The 15898-nt window shown below is 34.0% G+C and overlaps 1 protein-coding gene across 1 annotated transcript; it reads right to left on the minus strand.

Moving 5' to 3' along the window:
- Positions 1–1779: 1779 nt before the first annotated feature.
- LOC128989743 (uncharacterized) lies at positions 1780–15618 on the minus strand. Its single transcript, XM_054411775.1, has 8 exons — positions 15484–15618; positions 11784–11929; positions 10231–10432; positions 8909–9052; positions 7769–7883; positions 4915–5264; positions 2546–3148; positions 1780–2052 (listed from the first exon to the last, which is right to left on the minus strand). Exons 2-8 carry the CDS (start codon positions 11926–11928, stop codon positions 1947–1949), a joined length of 1665 nt encoding a protein of 554 aa, XP_054267750.1. The 5' UTR covers position 11929; positions 15484–15618; the 3' UTR covers positions 1780–1946.
- Positions 15619–15898: the final 280 nt, after the last annotated feature.

Raw genomic sequence — 15898 nt, forward strand, 5'->3', positions numbered from 1 at the left:
CATGTAAAATCATTCAAAACCATTTATATGGACAACGTTATTAATTTAAGTTACATCTATATATATAATACGCTAAGCCAATTTTTGTAAACAGAACTCCTCCCTCATTTTTGGACCGATTTTGATGATTAAAGTGTCAAATGAATGGCCCTGATCTGTAGTTTTGCAAAGTCTTTTTTGTTTTTTGAAATCTTTATTAGTTTGGGCAGGATCTTCCATCAAAGTTGGATTTTCTCCCTTAAGATTAACATGGGGAATCTAAATATTTAATTGGAATCTTTGTCTCCATTAATTTGAGAGAACGACTGGGCGTAGAAACTTGGTAGTGGTGTCCAAAGAAAGGTCTTGGTCTCTAGATGAGTTACGAAAAGAAAAACTAAGTGAATCCCGTTAGGGCTCTGCCCCAGAAGCCCTTAAAGATCCCTCAACAGATTTGTTTACATTTTGTCCATGTGGATAATACTTTTTAATGAAACAGCTGTTAATTTTTGAATTGTGTTTTAAACAACACACATTTATTGGGAGTTACTGAATTGTCCAAAAGAAGTATTTGCAATGTTATTTTCTGATTTTAAAATTGATTTTCTTCTGTATCATGTCATATTTTGCAATATAACGTTCCATTACGAAATCAGTGGAAAATCCTTTTATCACAGTAACTCTTATTAAACAAAAATTATTTCTTACTGAACTATCTTATATCTATTGTACGGGTTTGTGTCTGCCTTTTTCACAACTTTTGGCTATATTTTATCATATTATTCTAGACTGATCATCAGAGGTTCGTGAGATTATTGTCATACATGTTTTCAATCATTGGAAAAATCTTCGATTGTGTAATACAATACAAAAATAATGCAAGTGCAGAAGTGTCTTTTAGCTTTAACATTAACCCCACACAACTGATTTCTCAAAACTATACTAGAGGGTAATTCATTGGCACAGAATTACGATATGAACTGATGCGACGTGACGAAGGAAAAATCAAACTTACACTGTGACGGATGGACCTCCCTTTCAAGTTAGAACGTGTCTCCTCAACAAGCAGATATTTTCTCTCAAATAAAATCATAGATTAATCTTTATTACACTGATGAAATCTGGGAAGTTTTTAACTAATAAAAAAGATCCACCAATACGGTTTTAATTCTATTTAAAGGTTCTTCCAAAGTATGGGAAATATCTTATTCGTTGAATGATCAACCATATTTGGTAACTAACGCAATAAATATCATTATTGTTTTTACACTTATTACTCTTTAAACAATGCTAAATGCTCTAAATTTGTATAATTTCACTCAATTTATCGCAGTTAGATGAATTAGCGTAAGCCTTGAAAGTATCCGTCGATTTCAACGGGTTTCACCTAGTATTATTTATATCATAAATTTAAGTTTTTTGTTACTGTGTCTAATAGGCAAAGTTTATAATAATAAACTCAGTTTTAAAAATAAATAATAATATCCAGAATCCAAATTTTTGGACATCACTAGTGTTAAAATAACATCCAAAAGTAGAGTGAGGAAATATTAATAGGAAGGATGCTGGGGGCCTCTTGTTATTGTTAGCAACAAATCAACCAAAATTTCAGAATTAATTTGAGACATTTTTTAAAAACTTATCACTGGTGAGCCTCAATTTTTACTATAATTGTCATTTTACGCCAATAAATCAAAATTTTGATATATTATTAATATACCGCAAGCCGGTACTAATATATATAGAAAGTCAGAACGACTTCCCAAGTTGGGCAAATACTCCAAAGATAAAAATACACAATTTAAAACAATATAGACATTTTATTGTGTACACCCTACATTACATGCTAAATATGTAAGAGTCAAACAAATAGTTACCTAACAAATAATGAGTAGTCTAAAAATAGCTTCAAAAATATTTATTAGAATTTTAAGAATTCATTGTAAGTTGGTTGAAGTGGTAAAAAGTTATATTTTGGGTAGTTTAGGTGCAACAACCAACGGGTTGGCTTGTTCTAACACCTTTCTGCTTTCTTTCTTGAAGTCATAAGTGCAGTGGTGTGTTTCTGAATACCTGGAATGCAATAAAAATTGAGTTAAATAATGTAGATTTTAAAAAAACTAAATAAATTCTAAAACATCATAATATGTTATCTTGGTATAATAAATAAAGTTAAACGATCACATGTATATCAGAAGCGCCTACTTTTCAATCCCACTGGAATTCAGCAACAAAATCTTTTAGCAGTCGTGTAGACATCATTGCCATCTCCCACAGTCACAAAAAATCATCATTGTCTCCTATGGTCACAAAAACGTCACCATCATCCTCCACAATTGCGACATTTTTCAAAAGCAAAATCTTTACAAAAGCTTAAAAAATTCCCTAAATTCTGGTAAAAATCCAACTATCCGAATCAAATTTTTTAATATGCGAATGTAGTGCGGTCTAAATTAATTCGGATAGTTACAGTTGTACAGTAGCAAAGTCAAATACTGTATGGTCATCCTTTTACAAAACAAACATTTTGTTATCATGATAAAAAAAATTAAACATAGGAACTTACCTATGAAAAGAGCAGAATGTGAAGCCACATCTACACTCAAACATGTTGGCAAGGGTAAGCCTCTTCTTGCATTCAGCGCATCTGATCCGGCTTTTCTTATCAAAATCCACTTTTCCTCTCAAGGATTGGTCAATGGAAATCCTCGTAGCAGTCCCAACTGGCAACTCACTTGCTAATGGTTCTGTTACAGCCTTCACAGGAGGGGGTGAAACATTCGGTATCTTTGGCAGGAGTTCAAAACTTCTCGAAGATAAAAATTCTGAATCGAGAGTAAAACTATCCTGAACAAAAGAACTTGATGGAGATTCTTCTGCACCATTGATATTTCTTCTTAAAATAGATGACCCTTCACTTTTCCTAAAGCAATATTGTGTTTTCTTTGTCAACTTTGTACTGGTCAGGTTTTTGTGGTGGACATTCAAGTTTTCTATGTAAGGAACTGTTGTTGTTTGTGACCTTCTTGGTTCGATGTTGGATACTTTCCTGTTATTGTTTAAAATTTCAGAAACACCAGTCATAGGTGGAAGGATGTTCAATCCTGATATCTCTGAATAGTTGACGCCCCACTCGTGGCGGAGTTTAGATGCACAGGCACTGATACACCTGAAATCAACAGTTGGTTTAAAACATCTTTCATTTAAAGAGGAAAGTATTTTTTCCCTTTGCTAATACATAGCTCCCTCTAGTTCGGCTTCGGTTGGATCGGCCGCCGGATGGTCCGGCCTGGTCTCAGGGGGACAAGTCATATCGTCACGGGGGAAAGACCTTCGACAGGATTCAACTTGAATGTTTAGTTCCCGGTCATAGAAGTAAACAATTCATGTCAGTTTGGTTGACGGGTGCTTCTATGGGTGATTGTTGCATATTACCTATGTAAAACTATGTTACATAACCTCAAAAATACCAAGAACATTTTATAGTCTAATATGTTTAAATGCAGTGTATAATTAAATATTTCGGACCATTTATTTATGTGGCAAGTTCCCCCATTATTGTTTTTGAAACACCGCGGTTTATTTGACAAAAATAAATTAAAGCAAAACAAAGAAATAGCCATCATTAGCTTCAAGGTCAAGCTATCTGCTTGCTCTGACAATTATCTGTTCTATACACAACTGTCTGCTGTGCGCTTGCTATCTCACAACAGTTTGTGATTGGGTGATTAGTAACCATGGCAATGGCAACACTTGCTGAATGTGAATGCTGGATGAAGAGAAACCAAAAGAATGAATAGAAGAACAAAGAAGAAAGAATAAGTGGTGTTTTACATCATCCATTGTTATCTTTTTCCTATTTTACGACTGTCGTTATTATCTTTAAGACTAAGTACTATGATTTTATGCTGTTTTATGAGTTATCTAATGCTTTTATTGACATTCTTATGTTCTGAAAACAACATGTAGTAGTAGCCTATGCTGACTATGGTAGCAGTAGCTTGCAGTACTAGACTTTCTATTGTTCTGTTCTTTACGTGATTTATTGCTGTATGTACAGTGTTGTGTAGTTTTTGTTTTTCTTAAGTAAGCATGATATTAAACTTTACAGTTTTTATTACTGAACCAAGGTTAATGACTTAACATATCACGATTGCGCAATACTATTATTTGTATTTTGATTATGTAAAATGCAAATTAATTATCACATTAACATCCAATTTATACAGTATTATGTGTTTTATGGCTACGTAATATATGTTTATGCCATGTTGGATTAACCGTGGTTTTCAGTTATCCGTGGTCTCCCCCCCATTACCCCGGTAATTGAGGTTCTACTACCGGTTAGTCCAGCTGTTTTGTAGCCCAGCCAGCGGTCCGGTCCCGTGGTAGCCGAACTAAAGGGAGTCTACTGTACTAAATACAGCAGAGCATAAACTATCTAGATCCCAGTCATCCAAGACATTGATTAACTGAAATGCATAAAGTTCAACAATTAACCGCTGCTAACAGCTGTTCCTCAATTGCGAGAGATGATTACTAGTGTCGTCGAGACCGCAAGATATGATCACGAATGTTGCTAAAATCACAGAAGACAAATCAAAATCAGAAAAAACTACATGTAGGCCTAACATGTAAAAATTGAAATGTTATAAATCAAAAGTATAATATTGCATCTCGTTTATCAAGTCAATGACTTGTTATCCGAAAAGAATCAGTTTTCCAAACACCCTCCATCCCGAATTGTTTTGGATTATCAATTATCAACCGTGGAATCATTTAATTTAATGTAAGTGAAATTATAATCACGCAGTACTTAATAAACTGTTACGACAGCAAAAAATTACTACTTTTTCAACGTATTTATATTTTTGCATTACAGTTACAGCATTGCTGAAGAATAGTTAATACAAAAATAATCCTACTAGAACTCACCTAAAGTGAGGCTGAGCAATCTGAACATTATCTTGGCATCCGTCTTCTCCAAAAACATCATAAAACTGACTCTCGGTGACAGCGCTGGGGCAAGAGTTTGGCCTCAACGAGTCACAAATCTGACTGGAAGCTGTGGCACTGTCAATAGCGACAACTTCCTCCAGCTCTGCAGGACTGTTCTGAGGTATTATATCTGGCAAAATAGGAACTTGAGAAAATTCACTCCTGGACTTCAGTATCTCGCCTTGGACTTGGTGGCTAATAGAAGGCAGTCTTAATGAGCTTCCAGGATTTGATGGCCTCTCTTCAATACTCAATTTTGAGCTGGCTTCTTCACATTTTGATTCAGACTGAAATGGAATGACAAATATTAAACGGTTGAAAATTCAAATGATTTATCCTCGCTCATAAACAATCTATGTTTATGTAAGCTACAGTAAAAACTGCCAATTTGTTGTAAAAGCTACTACTTTGTACTTATTTTCACACTTAAGTTAATCTTATCCCACTGACAAGCACTAGTTACATTGCGGTTAGAATAGCCCACTAAATTAGCTAATGATTATTGCTATTGAATTTTTTAGTCCTGCATTAGGAATTGGAAACATTATGGATTACATCAAAATAATATGTTATCTATTGACAACTGTGTTATATCCCAAGATTACAAATAATTTGGAGCATTAGGTAGAAGTAGGCCTACACCAAAACAGCTATTATTAAATCCTAATGGCGATTTTCTATTGTCCTAACAACTGGCTCTACCCAGTAACAGAAAGCCTCAGGATATCATTTGAGGGAAACATTTTTATATTTTAAATGTTAATTGATTGACTTTAATCATACATGCGACATGTGACAATCTAGTTTACAATGAATGAATATTGCATGAAATCCAATAAAAATTTAGAAGCTTGCATACTATTTATCTCTGTGTCTTTTATGAACATGTTAGATTGTACTGTACAGGATACATTTTGGGTAATTAGCCTACATTTAAAGTAACATTGTATAGAGTAACCTCTTTTGGCTAAAATCAATGAAACATGAATCTCAACTGTCAAAAATTGATTGACAAAAGCTCTACCCTACATTAGTTTTTTTTTTATTTGGTCAACAACCCTCTAACACACTCGTAATGAAAAGCTGGATAGGCCAATAATAAATTATTTTATAGAATAAGGATCAAGAAATAATACAAAAGTAAATGGCACATTAATTAATTGTGGAAATATTGGTATAAAATATTCTTTGAGATCAACCACAATGGAATAAACAAAAAAATATTGAAACGAGAATTTATAGTGGAAAAATCAATTTTTAAGAATATAAATAAAATAATTATCGTATTCTAACTGTTACAGAACATTTTTTATAGTCTACAAAGAAAATTGGTTTATTTCTATAATCATTAGACAATAATGTAAAATAACATAAATTATAAATGTTAACGATGTTTTTCAACAAAGAAAATTGTAAAGAGAAAATTATATTATTTTAAGTCATTAAACATTAAATTGCCAAGCAGATAATCAGAAAATAAATTTTATTAATTTTTAACACGGCAAAAATCACAAAAACTAGAAATGTAAACAAACTAATTCAATGACTAGTGAAAACTGAAATCAACAAGAAATAAAATCTGACTACAAAGTAATGCTGAAAGGAATTAATTGTTGCAGAAGAAGCTCAAAGAACATTATAATCTATTAACTAAAAAAAATCTGTTCTAGCCTATTCTAAGTAAATTCATTAATTTTAGCTTTCTTCATACCTTATTCTGAGTTGTCAGATTTTTAGTTAAAACATTAACATCCTCCAAAAAATCAGGACAACCTCGAATAATGTGACACATGTCCGTATGAAAAATCACATACGGATTTCCTACTTTAATGAATATGGTGAAAAATCTTTTCGTGCATTGAAATAAGTTTATTGTTCTTGAAACAAACCATACAATAGTTATTTGTGTAACTAGTGGGCAAAGTGGCACTTTGGTGCACACAAGAGCAATGTTAGGAATGATCTCAAGTGCGGCAAAGGCCTTTTGCACTCGTGTTACACATTATATTTTTCCTACAGTCACTATAAAGCATATAAATAATTAGTCTTTCAAACACTATACAACACGTTTTTAGGTTCAGCTGGCAACACAAATAGGTGCCCTAGAGAAAGTAGTACCCGGTCCGTATCACTCCGCTATTTTTCCTCGGCAAGAAATGTGCTCCGCGTTTAGAGAATATAGTTCCGTATGTTTTTGTAATTTGAAGTGGTTTCCGCGCCTAAAAAAAATGCTTTAAAGGTATTTTCTTGTTTATTAAGATCGTAGGAATGTTTTAAAAACCTTTAAAAGAAAAGTCCAGAAAGTTCAGAAATAACGAAACTATAAACACGAAATGACAGGTTAAATCGTAGTTATAATAGTCAATCAGCTGCTCATAGTATTATTATCTCTAAGTGTTGCCAACCTATTTCCAAGCGTACACAGATTACGTGCATAATAGAACCACGCTGTTTTGTGTTGTTTCGTTGGAATCCTGATGTGCGGCAAAGTATAAACCGTTTGACAAAGTATAAATCATACGGCAAAGTATAAATATGCAGCAATTAGCAGCTTTCTGTACTATAAACAGTACAAGGAAGCGAACTTTGTCGGGTGACTGTAGGAAAAATATATTTCTGATTTGAGAACCAGACTGTAGCTACAAAACCATTAATCAAAGCCTCAGAATAGGTAAAAGACTGTGAAAAGGTTAACAATATTTAATTTTCAACTAATGTTTCACTTTCGAGGAAATTTTATTTGCATGTAAACTACAAAATAACTACGGTGATTGAAATAAAGTTGGCATACCTTCTTATTTTTACGTTGTAAAGAAAGTTTTTCCATTCTTTCTTTTAAATCACAGACCTTTTCCATTGTAACAGAATTTTCTTCCAGGTTTTTTGAGAGATCACCTTCCAGCAAACTAACAAAATAAGGTTCCGGATTACCAATAACTACTGTCTAATCACATGTTCTACTTCATTATACTTTTGAGATGGCGTTTGCAACAGTTACAGGTAAAATTACTTTATCCTCACACAAATAAACTAAACTAACTAATCCTCACTGGAAATATTTTTCTTTCAGTAATTTTTTACGAGTTGGATGGATTTTAAAGGAGGATTTCATTTTATATATTTTAGATATAGTTGAGCAATAATATTAAAGATTAGGTCTAAATTTTGATCAATGGTTATTTTAATTAGAAAACTTCGGCTACAGAATTCATAGTTTTATCTCCGGTTTTTGTCTATTTGTAATGCCAAAATGACTTAAAATTCATCAAACTGTGCTAATGCTTAGGAGAATATCAGGATAACTTCTGTAGGATAGTACTGATTGATGTAAACAAGAACTAAGTGAAGTAAAGCCAGTTTCCAAATGAATATCCCAGGCAAGCATTAGTCTCCATGACTCCAATAGCACTACTCAGTTGATCTAGTAGGTTTGTTTATCATCTAAACATTTGGTTAACAATGGACAAGAAAAGAAAGTTAATAAGATAATTAGGGACTATTTAAAGACATAACAATCTTTAAGTCCAATATAGGCCTATGGTGAATAATTCTTAACTTTATCTTGATTTAAAGTAGGTAACCATAATAATATAAGTTACTGAAAGTTTAGACCTATCTGATTTCATAATATTATCTTAAAGTTGATTACTTAAAACCTTTTTACCCTACTGATACATACCTTTTACTGGTTCAACAAACCATGGGTATCCAAGAGACTTACTTTTGACAACGCTATTTATTGATTACAGATAATTCAGGTACCGGTATAAATTATCATTTTTTACAATAGGTTGGTTTATCCGGCCAGGGGCTCGGTTCTGTGGTGGCCGGCAATGAGAAGTTCAACTGTATAAAAAACTGTAACTGTAACTGTAACTTTAAAAAATCTTATACAAAGTTAAATTATACTTTTGACTGAAGTGTAACTTACTCGATGGACGTATCCCTAGAGAAGCTTGCAGAGTCTGAGTCTTCGTCATCCTCTACCACGTGTAACAGGTTCAACTGATCACCCACTCGTAACACCAAGATGGCCATCCTACAACCTGGCGGGAGGTCTTCCAAGGCGTCCTCTCTGAAATATCATTATCAAACTAGTGATTTCAAAAGTTAACCTACCATGAACAAAGCTGAATGCTGTTTAATGAACTTGATACAACTCCTAAGGGTACAAACATAGGGATCGGCAAGGCTAAAGTGTAGCTGGCGCCGAAACGTACCCTCTCCGCTAGGATATTCCTGTCCTTATTTGTTAACCTCAAGTGTTCGGTCGAGGGTCGAGCCTAAGTTGGTAAGACCGACAACATACGTGGTTGAAAATGTAGTTTTACTTAAGAAAGTGATTCTTTATTGTCTTTTAAACATTTTACAATGCAATAGGGTTTGTCATGTTGAAAATGTTAACATAGCATTAAAATATAATTAAATATTTTAAAGAAATAGATAGTGGTAACGAAGATGATTCAGTCAGCCTTGATAATTATTTAAAATAGGCTGGCCTAAAAGTCTGCTTGCTTAGCTTAAAATCGGTGACTATTCAGTCAGTTTATGAACACTGTCCCAAGTTATTTGGGACCAGGATTTAGTTCTATTTACAATTAAAAGGTAAGTTATAATTCATTGTCAAAAAGGTACAGTCTCCCATTACTTACATCTTTTAAATATGCAATAAAAAGAAATAATTAGAAGTTAATAATTAGAAGTTATGCCATTTAAACAATAAGCAGTTATAGTGAATGACTACTTTGCTGTAGGATATTTTAGTTTTGTTCACCATTAAATGGTTAGAATAAATGTATACCTATTCAAAAATATTGCAGTAATCCAGCCTCTTGCCTCACTACCGTCACCGCTCTACTACGTGCATGTGAAGCTTCACAACTATTGGTGGTTAAAACTCTCATCTCATCCATTAATCTCTTTAGTCTTTGCTACACTCTTGCCTTGCTGCTCCACTATGAATTTACTCTTTATAACTCCAAGGCAGAAATTAAAAAATCATTCTAACATCAATGTGCGTCAACCCTACAATGCAGAAAAACAGTAAACTAAAAGAGTAGAAAGTGAATCTAATTTTGCTGCTCTAGAATATTGAGAATGTCCTTATGACTTAGGTATGTGTTAAATAGATGTCAAAAAACAACGATACAAGCTCTTAAAATACATTGTGAGATACATTGTGTTAGTAGACCGATTTTAATAAAAAGAATTAAAACTAGGCCTATTCCAAATTAACTATAGACTGGTACCTACCGGCTAAACTTCACTAGGCTCCGAAGAATGGTCCGGTTCAGTGGCATAGGCTGATGTACAAGACTGATTGGTCCGCCGCGCATGGACAGCACCAACTTTACAGTAGACCCTTCGCACAGTCCTACGCTTGGCTCTGTGATACATGCTGTGTCTTCCAACTCTCGGGAATTATACAACAGATGCTGGTGGGAAACTGGAATACCTATGTTACCACATGAAATATTGTAATACCCCCGCCGCAGCAAACCTGCAGACTAAGCGAATTTCCATTTGCCTGATTGGATTTACACTAAAATGTCTCCTTAAAAATATCACATTTATTCCCTATTTAAATCAAATCAGTTTAACACATACTTAGGTTTGCTGCAACAGGGAGGGTTAAAGTGTTTTTTTATGTAAAATGTTAATAGTTAGTAAGAAATAAAAATTTTCCAAATTTGGGCAAAATATGTTAATAAATAAGCAAACTACAACAGTTTACTTATCCTCCATAAGAATAACATAGGAATTTTAAATTTACAATTTTTTTGAATTTTCTCCGTAACCATTAGGCGCATTATAATGCTTCAATAGTATAGGACTAAATTATTTGTTTTTTTAAGCTCTACAAAATATTTTGGAAATAAATTGCAAAAATTTAAGTTTTCTGGGTCAAAAATGGGAAAAACCCATTTTTACCCCATAAACCCCCGTTCCCATGGTCCGATCATGCTGGTTCGCGAACTCGTTCGAATAAACGTAGGTTTACATGTTTGTACCAAATTTCATCAAAATCGGATCATTTTTGCTTGAGTTATCGCGATAACGGACACATATATAAATATACGGTATATAAATATATAAACATATAAATATATAAATATATATATGAATTTGAACGGATGCTATTTTTGGGCTCTAGGGACCTCAAAACGAAAAAAAATCGATCCCGGGTCCAGGTCTTACCATGAGTACTACGGTAATAGCTTATTCCCTATATGGGAAATTCGCTAAAAAATGTAAACTTATTTAACTTTTTTTGCATTAAATATAGGTAACAAAGTAGACCTAATTGTTTTGCCTATACAGACTACAAGACAATCTTTTTTACGTAATTTATCAAATAACTGGACGCTAGAATTTAAGAGAAAAAAAGAGAAAATTATAAATAATAAACTCTTGATCTCAATTTGTTAAACTTGCTACCATGATCGAGCCTACAATCAATTTAGATGGGAAGCAAAGGCTTTGATTCATCACTACTTACTGCTCCAACAACAATTTAAATACCTCATAAAAGCGGTTTAGTAATTTAATACACAAAGTGAAATTTTAGACATTATTTTAGGCTAACTTACATCGGATCATAAGTTTTAGTAATCTTAACTTATATCCATTTTAGATAGTTAATGGCATAATCTATTGGTAAAATAGTAACCTAGTTAACCTTTAGCCTTTGTGTAGGCAACACACAAAACCATAGCCTAAGTTATCATAATTATTAAAAGTGGAATCAATTTAAGTAAATTAAGTTAGGCTATTGTACTAGCCTTAGTTAATATAGAAAACTTTACCTTCAACTCTTTGAATCTTTGTTTTGATAGATTTTACAGTATCTTGTGGAGAAACTTTCACCTCAAATGTTGTCCCAGTTAAAGTTTCAATGATTATTGTAAACATATCTTCATTTCCACTGCTAGCAGCATTCTTATGCGACATTCTGAAAAAAAGAATGATTGTAAGAATGAGTTTACAATGGCTAAAGTAGGGATTAGAGCCAATATTTTAGGCTACTGAAAGCAAAGAGGTCAAGTTTTTTTTTTTTAAGGTTTCAGGTTTTGCATCCCTTGTTGCTTTGTAAAAACGCTTAAAAAAGACACTAAGCCTAGCTTTAAACAATAGTTTAAAAGAAATTCAGTCATTTTGGAAATCAACTTTGTTCAACTTATTCAGGAGTCTAAGTTAACTTACTTTGGTACCGGGAGGCCTAAGTTAGGCCACAGAAAACGTACTACTATAACCCAGAATGCCAACCACATGGTAAAAAGCATTAAGCGGTTTCAGAGAGCTTTGCCTGTCAATCCGTAGGCAGCGCCATGCAATAGCATAGCAACGCTGGTGGCGCTGCCTACGGATTGACAGGCAAAGCTCTCTCAAACCGCTTAATGCTTTTTACCATGCGGTTGGCATTCTGGGTTATAGTAGTACGTTTTCTGTGGTTAGGCCTAGAAAGACATTAGTTCAATAACCTGATGTAACCCTACCTTACAAAGCTTTCAATAAGACAATCAGGCCAATTATAATAAGACAACACTGCAAAACCCCCGTTAGGCTACCAGGGCTACCTCTTTTATAACTTCATCTTTTAAGTTGAACCCAAGAGGGATTGATGGCGTCAAAATTTACACAAATTATTATAGGCCACATTTAAAACATAGCCTATCTTTTTTTAACTTCGGTACCTATTTAAATAGGCGGATCAGTCAAAAATGTTTAGGCCTAGAGAGTAGCTTAACAGGTTGAGGTTGAGGTGCTATCCGGTCACCAAGGAGTGGCCGCGAACACGTGCCCAGGTCGGCCAGGTAAACTGTTTCCAGCCAGGTCCCGCTAAAATCAATCACTCAGTGTGGTGCAACCTTGTGGAAAGGACCGGAGTTATTGCAAGTGCGTTTCTAGCGCTACATAACCTAGATACTGTGTGTGTTTCGCCCACCGTTACCGCAGACCGTTGCTGGTCTCCCAAGACCTTTAATTTCCCACTAGCACAATATTGACTTCGGACATTTATTGACATATTTCTTTTGTGCTTTTGCTTTTTATACGACACAACAATATATTTTATAGTTTATAAGGCCTAGGCCTACTTTAGTTTAAGATACGGTATTTGCCTTTTAATAAAGATAGACTCCTCTGGTAAATATTAGTTAAGTTAGCCTATAGAGATATTAAACATTTTTAGTCTGAAAAATAGTGTTTGTGAGACCAAAAATTAAAATTAAATTTTAATTAATTAATTTAAAATAATTAAACCAATTGTAACAATTGTGATAACTCCTACATTGGACAGACTCTGAACTTTGTCACGCTTCATAAACCACATATCTGCATGGGGGAACAACAAACCGGAAAGATCAAATGTCGCACAACACCTATTACAAAATGGATACTCAATAGGAAAAATGGAGAATAATCTCTATGTATTTTGAAGAATTGTAAGAAAGGATTATACACTACCTAATGAATGCTTGGGAAGAATGGTATATTTACAAGGAAAAATGTAAAAATATAAATAAGCTGATTAATGAACAAGTAAATTTTGACTCCAATTGTAAGTACCTATAAAAATGTAGTTATTGGCCGGTGCTTCCGGTAGCCAATAGTATAAGCAGGGATGCCATTAAAGATTCTTGTATAGTTCTTGTATAGTGTGCTCAGTCCTCACTCCAATTGAAATAGTGGGTGAACCCACTATTTAATTGTGCAAAAACAGTCTGGAAGTTGCATAAATTAATGAGTCGGTTCATTATAACCTAACCTTTACCTTACCTAATCTAACCTCACTTCAAAGGACTTAATATAGTCACGAATCCGCATAAAGTCCAACCTATCTTCCTCACATGCCTTTTCTGACATAAACTGTGATTTAAACATTAATATTAAGGTTGGGTTGGGTTGGTTTAGGTTAGATTAGATTAGATTATGTAACATCATTTATTAGTTGCGGATACATTAGATTATGCACTGTGGCACGTTTTCACTTTTAGACACAATAGGATTATGTACTATGGGATTATGCACTATGGCACGTTCATTAACAGACGTTGAGGCATTAGCCAATGGTTGAGGATTGGAATGAGGACGATGATCATGTCGGCAGTGGCCTAGCTTCTATTACTACGTGAATAAATTCTATTTTGTTTTATATTTTAAGTTCATGTGATTAATAGTTTATGTATTGTAAGTAGTTGATTTATTGTATTTTTTAAACAGCACCAAAGTCTATTTTCTTTGAAAAATCTAGTTATTGCATATTGTAACTCTGATTTTGCGTTGTGTGTGGTTTTGTCTGTTTAGTATTGAATGTATATAGAATGTAAACAACTGACAGCTGTTTCCACTCCACAAACCTTCCACCCCTTTTAGTGTTAGTCGCCACTAGAACTTGGACTCGTCCATACCACAAATAGGCTATGTTAATAAATCTACAAAACTGAAGCTTAATATTAATTATTTCACTGTACGGCAACTTAACTTAGGAATCTCTCCGACCAAAACTGATTGCATTTTTGGATTCAGCGTTAAAAATACTGTAAGTAGACATAGGCTATCAAAATTACATCATATCCCAATGTTAATACGGTAAATAATTAGGCCTACCAAAAATACATTGTCTAAATCATTATTAAGTTAAGTTATTTCCGAACAAAATGAACATACACATTAAATTAACTTAACTTAAGTTAATTAAGGTTAGCTAAACTTAAGTTTAGGTTGACTTTTACAGTTGAATTTTTACAAATTTTCTAAAAAAAAGTCTGCAAAATCGCCAAAATGGGTTTGCCATTCCCCACTTCTAACCTTGGCCACTGCTAGGGTTAAATAACTTAAACTTAAGTCTTACAGCACGTTTCTGGATCACCATCTTCAAAATCTGCGGCATGATCACACAGTACTCAGAGGCCATCATAACTTAATAGGCTAGACGTTCTGCGTGTATTGTTCAATAATGGGTAATTATTTATCAAAACTACAGGTGTAACTTACACAAGTTAGCTTGAGCTAATAGTAGGCTAAGTTGAGTGACAGTAAAAATTTACAACCCACGCGTCACCCTAAGCACACTTCAATGAACAAAATAACCACGGGCCAACAATCAATCCCTGAGGAACACTGTGACTGACACTCTTGGGCCTGGGTTACTAACTTATGTTTAATAACTTAGCCCTAGCCTATTCAGGTTAAGCTTAATAATTAGCTTAATTGTTGAATGTTTTGGATAAATCATATATGCTTGACCCTAGACATAACAGATCTAGGCTACAATCTAGATATATACTTAGTAAATCTTCATTTAATAATATCTAATGATATCCACCCAACTAAAAAATGAACCTTTATTTCGACCAGGGGCCTTGCCTAATATAAGGAACTTCTTGGGAGTGGTCTTAATGTTAACAGACTGATTTTTCTCGGATAACATGGGCTGATATTATTAATAATTATTCAAGCTATTTTGATGTTTACTTTTTAAAAACTATGAAACTGTTCACTTACCTTCAAGATGTGTACTTTATGACACACAATAGAACGACATCAACATTTCGAGTTCCTTGGTTCTCTCGTTCTCTCTTCTACTTACTAGTTACTACTACTACTATTAGAATTAGAAGAATCAGACAGAATCAGACTCGAAGGAAAGCTGTTGGCTGTTGCTGTTAGTTGTCTTGTCACTGTCAGTTCCATTCCAGTTGTCGTTGTCAGTGTTACGAGTAGTGTTGGTTGTTGGTTGAGTTTGACAGTGTTGTCAGTTGCAGTGTTGCCAGTTGCCAGATAGGCCAGAATAAGTTGGATAGCGCTGGGTTCACAACGATATGGTAGGCATTCGGTATCGAGCTTGTTTTCTACCGGATGACAGACATCGACTTTTTAGTATCGGCTCTGGCTCACCGGCTGTCTCATGGTGGAAGGG

This window comes from Macrosteles quadrilineatus, unplaced genomic scaffold (assembly GCF_028750875.1).
Source record: "Macrosteles quadrilineatus isolate MER2022 unplaced genomic scaffold, UCM_ALF_1.0 Scaffold_3__2_contigs__length_128488019, whole genome shotgun sequence".
NCBI lineage: Eukaryota > Metazoa > Arthropoda > Insecta > Hemiptera > Cicadellidae > Macrosteles > Macrosteles quadrilineatus.